Genomic DNA, 10,705 nt, shown 5'->3' with positions numbered 1-10,705 from the left:
TCGTTGTTGTTCTAAAAGGTGCGCAGAAAGTGATACGTTTATGCTCTAGCGCAGAAAAGTGGTGTACTCCTCTGCGTCCCCGTCCCATGAACAACTGGGTGGAAACAAAATGGAAAAATAGTGTCTTTATTTCCTCGTCTGGAACAATTGGTAATTCTTTAATTTTACAAATCCCACGTTGATCCTTTTTTTATAAAAAATGATGTAAGTAATTTGTTAAAAACAAATTATTCTTGATTTCTTTCGTTGAATTCTATTTACTCGATTTCATAAAGCGGGAACCAAAAGGAATACACCAAAAATATTTTTTTAAACCTTACGCTTGCGTAAATGAGCAAAGGCAGAATCTTATACAGCCACAGTTAAACGTTTGTACGATATTAAATTGGTTTTTAAAGTTATTACAACTATATTCATTAAAATAAAATAAAATACAAGATAAAAGTTTCTTATATTATTAATTAAATTGTTATTTAATATTAAAAATACTTCTATAATATTATCACGTGGTGCGGCGCACCATGGTCGCGGTGCGGTCCGGTAGTCTGTTGCGGCTTTTAGAACGAAAAAGTATAAAATTAAAAAAGTACGAGGCAATCCCGCTGATTTTCATACTATAATGAACAAATTATTTTAAAATTGTTGTAGTTTGTAAAAAAATGTGTGTTTTCGTAAATATTGCAATCTAAATGATTTTCGTTAGGGGTGATTAATCTTCACGCATGTAAAGTCTCCGATTGCAAGTAAGTCCTAAGGAAAAAATCATGGCCGTAGGTTTGTTATGTACTTCAATTACTGATTTTGCGAAATTGCCTTGTCTTGTTTGGTTTCCTCGCATTCGATATGAAAAGTAGAGTGTTTAACTCGGGTGAAAGGCACCGTTTCTGTCTCGGACTATTGGCGCTCTCACTGCGTTCGAGCGCCAAACTACCTCGACAGAAATGGGTGCCTTTCAACCCTTGGTTAACAATCTACTATGACCCTATTTATTTATGTTCAGGAACATACGTAGACGTGAGCGTTATGTCAATGTTAAAACTGATGGTAGAGGCTCAGAACACTAATACGTTTGTGCTACCATTGGCTAATTGTCTAATTGAACACCTAAGTATGTACCTACTAATAGAGGAAGGATGTAACTCACAAAGATTAGGTATATTTCTGTGGCTCTAGTGAAAAAGGGTATACAAGTCTTGGGCAGCGCAGGTGTAAAAGGTTAAGTCCCACGTAACACTTATGCCCTTTTACACCTAAGCCGCGGAAGACTTGTACCCTTTTTCACTAGGGCCACAGATTTGTAGCATGATACGATTTATAATATTCTTACGTTTTTTTTTTCATTAGCCGTTCTGCTCTGCGGGATTCCGTTACAAACAGTCGCGATGGCGCGTGGGGCGGGAAGTTTTCACTGGGCGGAGTCAGTGAGAAAAATGTTCCGCCTTGCTGGTGCCACGCCCACGTTGTCTCGCTTTTCCCTGGAACCGTATTACTTATTTTACTCGTTTTGCTTGTGTGAAAGTCTGGCGCCCATATAAAGCTATGCGCACTTTAGCTATATACCTACATTTACACACGTCTATTTGCCGTCGCATATTGCGTTGCCCTTAGAGGTGTATCTACCTGCTAGCCTACTACTAGATGTTGTTTCCATATGAATCTTCTCTTCTTGGAATTACTTAAGTAACATTAACAAAACATGACTTCATCACAAACGTATTTTTTAGGGTTCCGTACCAAAAAGGTACAAATGGTGCGACTCTGTCCGTCTGTCCGTCCGTCTGTCATATCGCTAAATATTTCGAGAACTACTTAAGCTATCGATTTGAAATTTGGAGTAGTCATGAACAATGCTAACCTAAACACATCGAAAGTTTTTATTTTTATTCTATACAGGCTGTAATCGTTAAGTGTAGCCAGGCGATAATTCCGTAAATATAACAGATATCAGAAAACTTCAAATTGATATCGAAAGTGCGTTACCCAATGAGTAAAATTACATTAATACCTTTTTTTTAAATTAACGTAGAAATATTCCAAACATTAACTTCAAACCCATACATTTAGTACGACGACTCACCCCTATGCAGCACTATGTATAATTGAGGTTAACGCCATCTACGTTATTTCGTCGCATTACTTGAAACCCCTAAGCATATCACTGTGAGTACTACAGTTATATTTGGTTATATTAATACCAGTTTGAGGGAAACTCACTAGATGGCATTTAAATCAAAAAAGAAAAACACAATGACATTGTCCGTCACACGTGACGTCACGCAAGCGCCGCCTAAACGAAACAGCAGGCTCAGGCATACATATTAGCCGCGCGGTAGAAAGAGTGGGTTACGCCTTACGTCTTACGCTGTCTCGAGTTTAACATTTTTTCCCCACCTCAAAAAGTGCACAGCGCCGCTAAAGAAGTTTTCACTTCAAAAATCTTGGGCTGGTCACACTTTGCGTAGTAGGAATTATAGTTTTGATACTAGACAATATTTTCGAACTTCTAGTTTATCCGTTTCTTTACACACTTGTCCTGTTTATGAGATTCAGGTATTAATAAATTCACGTACTTAATCAAAGCTATAGGCAAATATTAGAACTAGTACTATAAAACATTTTATTTTATTTTATTTAGAACCACCTACAAAACTACAACTAATACCTAAAAAAAACAACATGGGTGACCTAGCCCAATATGTATGTACAGTCAGTAGCAGAAGTTGCTAAGCGGACGAGGTGTTCAAAATTACCTTGACACGCTCTTATTCTCTTAACAATAAAGTCGCGTCAAGATCATTTTGAACACCTGGCCCGCTAAGCAACTTCTGCTGCTGACTGTACTAGTACTTAAAGTATCAAAATATTAATAGAGCACCAACCTACTAAATTGTTTACGACTTGTAAACATTGCAGTTTTTCGTAATATAACGCTTCACGTTGACTTCGCACACTGTCGTAAGTAATTAGGTATTTAAGAAGTAATTATAATAGTTTACGGACATCACTGGGTATAGTCATTATTGATATTATTTAAAATAAACCCTTATTGAACTGCGAACAATTTGAATGAATGACATAAATTGACAACAGACTTTTAGCTTTTTAAATCATAGACAATTGGTGATACAACAAGGAAATATCTGACAGTGACAACAATAGGCATTTGGCTAACCAGTTGCTAGCCAGACTTAACTCTGGAATCTCTATGGTTGCGGAATAAATACAAATATTATCCATGGCACATGTTTTGTTGTAACGGAAAACCTTATGAAGAAACGGCTTGTGGTTTTGTGGGACGCATCCAGGCCATAATTGTTTTTAAAAAAATGTGGGAGGGAATTTTTAAAAACTTTTTAGTTTATGGTTTTAAGAAAAATAAATTGTCAAATTTTCCTTTTGACACGAAAATATACAAATATTTACGTATATTTCAATAGCTCATAGTCTACTTACATATTCAAATACTTATAGTTAGTAGTAAATATGATTTTATAATTAACAGAGCAGTTAATATAAGTAAACTTACCTACTTTGTTCTAAGTGAAAAGTGGCAAATCTAGTGAAAATGGGATCCGGATTTAAATCATCTCTATATGCGTGTTTACATCTTATGCCGGATTGGATGCGAAGAATAACAGATGATTATAAGGAGGAAGGTAGGAAAATAGACACGCTATTTTTAGGGTTCCGTGATGGCCACCGGAACACTTATAGTTTCGTCATGTTCTTCTGTCCGTCCGTCCGTGTGTCCGTATGTAACAGTCATATTAGTCTAAAACTGTAAGCTAAGTAGGTGTATGTATTTTAATTAAGTAAACATTTTTAATATACGTGTACATAGTTTGTGAGCCGGTACTTAGTTAAGAAGTTTTCATCATCATCATCAGTTCAATGTACTTAATCTTTTAAATTAACCTTTTGGACGCCAATGACCGATATATCCGTACCGCAGGTTCAACGCCAAAGACCGATTAATCGGTCACAGACCCCAGAACAACATAGACCTACATGCATATGCATAAAGTTCAATTTCAGTTTTGACACTTGGGTGACGTGGCGTCCGAGTGACAGCTTTTGTGTTTGACACGGCGTCGAAAAGGTTAAAGGTTCAGAACTCAGTACCGAACATCTTGTATGTACAGTTTTACATTTCATTTCATAGGTTGTACCACAGAGAAATATAGCTTTTAGGGTTCCGTAGTCAACTAGGAACAATTATAGTTCGCTATGTCCGTCTGTCTGTCTGTCCGAGGCTTTGCTCCGTGAAAGTTATATAGTGCTAGGAACGTGCATTTTGGCATGGATATACCTATATATAAATCAATAAGTCCGACAAAGTCGTACAATAAAATCTAGGAAAACATTTTTTTAGGGTATCTCACCTCCCCTACACGTAAAGTGGGGGTGATATTTTTTTTGCTTCAACCCTACAGTGTGGGGTATCGCCTTTAAAACGAATAGGGTTTTCAACAAACATTTTTTGATAAAGTGAATAATTTCGGAAATTATCGCTCTGAAAGAAAAAAAAATTGTGCCCCCCCCCTCTATCTTTTAAACCATGGGTCCAAAAAATATGAAAAACATCGTAAAACAAACTTAATAAATACTTTCAAAGAATACTATAGCGAACAAAATCGGTCCAACCGGTTTTGAGATAACAAAAAACAAAAGTCTTCTCTTCTTAGTAAAAATACGTACAAAGCGCTGTGAAAGTACTACCTTTTGCTTGTAATGTACATGATACTTACTATAGTTTGTTAAAGGACTGTCTCATTTCAGTCATAGACAGAGAGAATCATACTATCTTTGTCTTACACTAGTACTAGCACCCAAAAGAAAAGGATGAGTATAGTTTTCCTGGTTGTTACTGACTGACAAATTGGTTTGACCAACTATAATAGCCCCCGTCTAGCCTATTCTGACTGAATGGTAACTACGGAACCCTACACTGAGCATGGTCCGACATGCTCTGGGCCAATTTTTTCTCTATGGTTGTACCTATTGTTTGACTTCCCATCATAATTTATGTAAATTTTGGATATCTGATCAAAACTGTTGAAGAATGAAGATCTGCTTACAAATATGTATGTAATGCCCCAACGATTTTACCTACGAAGCGCTCATATAAAGCCCAAATCTAATTATAATCTCGTACTACTGAGCTGATGATGAAAACCCCAGCACTTCTTAAGAGCCCATTAACGTGCACACTAGCGCCACTGCTAAATAATCGTGATTATTTAAATTTAATGACAGGTATTTAAAAAAGGGGGCCGCTACGTACTGTATTGTGTATTTAGTACCTTTTCAATACATCAAACTAGTTTTTATGTTGCTGGATTCGTCAATCTATGCGTCCAAAGTTAAAACGGCCGTTTTTGTTTTGAGTTCCTAGATCGACGAATCCAGCAGCATAAAAACTAGTTAGATGTATTCAAAATACACAATACAGTACGTAGCGGCCCCCTTTTTAAATACCTGTCGTTAAATTTAAATAATCACGATTATTTAGCAGTGGCGCTAGTGTGCACGTTGATGGGCTCTTAACGGCAAAGAGAGGTCGTTTTCTTTTGCTTTTATTACACTGTATGTAAGTACCTACTGTATTGTTTGACTACCCATGTATTAGAAGCATGCGGAATTCGCGAATGGGGACTGCACCTTCTAGAGAAGCAGGGTCGTGCTGCCGTGTGGGCGGTGAGCTCGGAGCTGGGCGTGCGAGCTCCCGGTGTGGCCGCGTTGGCCTGTCGCCTCATGGAGCGCTACCTGAACAGCCAGATGCGGCACTTTGGTGAGTCTGCATCTTTATTACCAAAATTTTGTACATATGTATTTGTACACACTAATTTGTACATATTTATTACACTTGCAGAAAGCCACCAGATCCCGCGATTTCAGCAGGGATTGCGCCTAAGGATACCCGCGTTAATAGCATCATGCGTGCAAATAGCCGCTAAGAGTAACTCGGCTGCCATCTCCCTGTCCGCCTCTCACGTGTGCAGCTACCTATTCCGGCAAGGAGTCCATCACTCCGTCAAAGATGTCGTCACGTGGGAATATCACGTGTTTGAAACTATCGGTCAGTTAGCCCAATCATGCTAATTCCATTAATAACTGTATTTAGGGTTGTACCGGTAACTGTCAATTAGAGACTGGCGTTTGATGTAATGCAGCGTTGTGCTTGATAGATTAGTGAGCTTTAACAGTAATATTATTGGACTAATATAATTTCAAGTTAGTGAGTACTCCTCACAACATAGGGTATGTCTGTCCATGTTATACGTGGTACTTAAAGTTTCTACAATGACCCACTTAGAGATCAAGCTTATGAAAGAAAACGTTTATTGTTTGAAAATATAACTACGTAGTCTATTTTTCAGGTACAATTTATTTGGATGTGATGTATATTTTAGGAAAGCTTGTAAATTGTACAGGATGGTCCAAAAAAACGTTGACAAAGAATTTTTAGGTAAATTATTCTTACCTACACGACATTTACAATATGTCATTAAAAATTAAATCTATATAGGTCATCATCATCATCTCAGCCATAAGACGTCCACTGCTGAACATAGGCCTCCCCCTTGGACCTCAATACGTGCCGGTTGGAAGCGACCCGCATCCAGCGTCTTCCGGCGACCTTAACAAGGTCGTCTGTCAATCTTGTGGGTGGACGTCCTACGCTGCGCTTGCTAGTCCGTGGTCTCCACTCGAGCACTTTTCGACCCCATCGGCCATCTTCTCTGCGTGCAATGTGGCCTGCCCATTGCCACTTCAGCTTGCTAATCCGGTGGGCTATGTCGGTGACTTTAGTTCGTCTACGGATCTCCTCATTTCTGATTCGATCACGTAGAGAAACTCCGAGCATAGCTCTCTCCATAGCTCGTTGAGCGACTTTGAGTTTTGAGACTATATAATATAGGTACTTACAGTTAACTAAAACGAAACGTATTATCTTTAAGATATTATTCTATAGCTTTGATACACAAATGCATATATTAATTTTAATTATTATCAACAACATCCTATAAGGCTTCGAGTATTATCTTATAATGTAGCCCACTTCTCGAGCGACTACTGTTTGTACCTAGTAGGTTTTATAATTTTAGACGCTTTCGTATTAGTCTTACGGAGAATAATCGAGAAGGACGTTCTTTCACCAGCAACGCTCTATACTAAAATCATAAGTGGCTGAGAACAAATGGGCCGTGTACTTTTCAGGTTGATGCCATCGTAATAGTAGTTTGTGTTATAGATCGTTTTTTTAGCATTAGAAAGAACTTCGCAGAAGTAAGCTTGTAGTTCCAAATCCGGCACTTTTAGCGGTAATAATTTGAATTAAATTATATGTATTGACCATGCTTCATTAGATAATTCAATAATTATTAACAATTAAAGAGCCTGATAAAATCTGCACGCTTGCTTCTGTGGAGTTCTTTCTAATGCTAAAAAAAAACGAACTATACAAGGGATCAAAATGATATTTCCGTCAAGGGCGTACATTTAATCCTGATAATGTAATGTAATGTAATGAGGGATTCAAGTGTTAACGCCCAAGACGGAATAATGTTGATACTGTGTGACACATACTGCTTTTCACATCAACTATGAGGAAAATAAAAAAATAAATAAATGAGGAAATTATCATGTATCAAAACACTATTTAAGCTAAAAAAATTGTATGTAAAAATCAAAAATTAATGTGTAAACAGAAAAGTACAACTTTGATCCCTCCTAGCAGGGAAGAAAAGTGCCACTTTCATCCCTCCTAGCAGGGAAGAAAAAGCCCTTTTTCGAAGAGGTGGTGTGAAAAGAAAATTTGTACGCTTTGTCAAAGAATTACGAAAATCGATTTCAAACAAAATGTTGCATAATTTACTTCAGACACTAACAGTTTTTGTTATTATAGAAACTTTCAGTATGACCTAAGTAAGTACCTACTAACAAGGAAAGGTCAAGGAAAGTGTCCAGCTCCGATTTGATTTATTTGATCTATGGTAGAAAGTAGCCTAAAATAACAGACTAGCATTATTTTAGCTTCGCAATCTCAACCTATTGGAGAAATTGTCTTCCAAAGTACCTACTGAAAAGTGACTAAACCCTCTAATTTCTGTACAAAGTTTTGTTCAAGCAAATTGCTACTTAATTACTATTTTAATTATAATATGTTTGAGAACATGAAAAAATCATCTCATTATTTTTAGGGTTCCGTATCCAAAGGGAATTTATTCAATATAAAAACTATACTATACTTAGGTACTTGAAAGAAATTGACATAGTATATTACCTATGCTAAATCCTCGTTATTATATTCAATCTTTGCGTTTGATAAGGCCTTGGACACGTGTTGCGTAAACGTTTTATAAGCTGTAACTTGACATGTAACTTGACGTCTCACACACAGAATGGCACCAACTGAAGACCAATGCCTTCCCAAGTAACACACAAGCAGGATAATAGAGTAAAATTATCATCTTATTCAAATTAAGATTGCATAAATTTTGTGTATAAGCGGTGGAAATTACTAAATTCGGAATAAGAAAATATGTGGGCCTAGTGGGGCCTAAATGCTGAATAAATTTTGCATAGTATCGGTTTTGCATATTAAAGCTGAATAATACTTATTTCTTACACAGTTAGTCAGACATTATTCAGCTTAAAGCATTTGTGGTTACTAAAAGCTGCATAATAGCAGCATTAGCAGCAATTAGCTGTATATATTTTGTGTCGTGGATATTAAGCAGACAATATTAAGAAAAATGTGATAGTGGCTACTAAATGCTGAAAAGAAGCGTCGGTGAAGACATTCAACTGTATAAAAGCGGTTGCAGTTTCTGTTTTAATGCTAGTTTTAATATAAAGGTGGACGCTATTACTGGAAGCTGTAATGAAATCCACATATTATTTGTTATTCAGTAGCTGCATATATGGGTTAGTTATGGCTTTTATAGACATAACGTCTGAATAATAAATACTAAAACAACAGTTATACTTAAGTTATAGCGATTTTAGTACACATATACTATCTTTTCTTGCTAAAAGCTGCAAAATGAACGCAATGAGCAGCGCTATTCAAACTACTGCTTAGTATCAACAAATGCGCGATGGAGAGGGTTCCGTAGCTTTATAAGTTTATACACGGTCAACAGTGCTACTTGAGCCTGTTTGCTTTGAGCTTGAGCGTGTTTTTATTTTATTTTGAACGCATCTTGCGTATTTATTCTTTAATCCAACCATTATTTAAAAAATCGAGGTTTAGTTTTCTTAACAATTCTCTTCGATTGGTTATTTTACACAAGATGCATTGTCGTTTTAATGACGTAAAACAATTGCTAGCTACCATCGTAAACACTGTTAACTGCATACCTTAGTGCAACGAGATAAAGTTTACCAATGGCCATTTAAGGTTGTTGCTATTTTGCAAACAAGGTGGTAAATGCTAGTTATTGATATTGTTGCATTCAAAACTTGTAGACTGGACTGGGTATGTGAAAAATAAAATAATCACCCCCATTAAAATATAGCGAAATCGGTTCTCCTGTCGATTTTGAACGGACTGTTTTTAGGTTTCAAGTGGGTCTACTCATACCCATCCCACACTATACTCGTACTCATACCTAAACAATACTGCCCATACCAAACTATACTTGTACTCATACCCGTGATACCCGCTACTAATATACCCGCACCTTCGCACCTATACCATATTCATATTCATACCATACTCGTAACCACACCATACTCATACTATACACATCTTCGTACTCACTTCGTACATCTTTGCGTATACCTTTACCTACTACATATTTGTCGGAACTGATAACGGAAAAAATAACTGTGTAGTCTGCCGTGCCCCCAGATTTATCATATAACTTAAATATTATATCGCGTTTATAATATTAGTAGGAAGTAGGATTGAATATTGCCCGTGTTACATACCTATAATGTTTCTCATCAAACTAGTGAGGATCTATGTGGTTTTTACCATTTGTGTATAGAACCTTAATATGCTTTAAGATTGCGAAAACAATTACTATTATACTGATGTTATTCAAAACTTGTTGTTCTAAAACCATTATTATCTAACATGTAGCTTAGTAACGCGAATAATGTGAATGCCTATTCAGAAATTTAGCACATAATAGCTGTGGCAGCAGCTTATATTCAGCACAGTCGGACGCCATTACGGTTGCTCATATTCTAACCTCTAAAATTAAATAGGATTTTAAAATGAACTGAAAAACCCATTTATATTCATTTATAAAACTAGTTTTATCGTAGTATAACTTGTTAAAGTACATTTTCTATCACTAAAACATCTAAACACCGGAAAAAAATTACAAATTTAAAAGTGGAGTATTACATTTTCTATATTTACTTTCTAAACAGTGCATTATTTACGCGGCGCTTTAAAATTTTAAATAAAATGTATATATATATATTAACAGTAAAGTCGCATGCGCAATGAAATTGATGTTATGTAAACATCAAATCAATATATGGGTAATGTCCTCCTTATTTTATATTCACTTCAGACACTACACTTTGACACGAGTTCACAAATTAAAATGGAAAACAAATCATACACAAATAGCTGAATATATTTTCTGTCACAATGCACTTTTGAACCAAAAGCTGCATAACGTGTGACTAACTGAGTCATTCTATACAAAGCTGGATAACTTTGGTTTAAAAGCGGTATAGA

The 10,705-nt window shown here is 36.3% G+C and overlaps 1 protein-coding gene across 1 annotated transcript in view; it reads left to right on the top strand.

Moving 5' to 3' along the window:
• Positions 1-3,533: 3,533 nt before the first annotated feature.
• The window catches only part of LOC134804793 (uncharacterized), a 37,531-nt gene continuing 30,359 nt past the window's right edge, over positions 3,534-10,705 (top strand). Inside the window, exons 1-3 of the mRNA XM_063778034.1 lie at positions 3,534-3,656; positions 5,633-5,791; positions 5,873-6,079. Of these exons, the coding sequence (XP_063634104.1) occupies positions 3,566-3,656; positions 5,633-5,791; positions 5,873-6,079 (457 nt within the window). The 5' untranslated portion in view covers positions 3,534-3,565. The remainder of the gene's footprint in view (positions 3,657-5,632; positions 5,792-5,872; positions 6,080-10,705) is intronic.

The sequence above is a fragment of the Cydia splendana genome, chromosome Z, assembly GCF_910591565.1.
Source record: "Cydia splendana chromosome Z, ilCydSple1.2, whole genome shotgun sequence".
Classification (NCBI taxonomy): Eukaryota; Metazoa; Arthropoda; class Insecta; order Lepidoptera; family Tortricidae; genus Cydia; species Cydia splendana.
The sequence above is the reverse complement of the archived record's forward strand: the minus strand, read 5'-3'. Positions and strand labels throughout refer to the sequence as shown.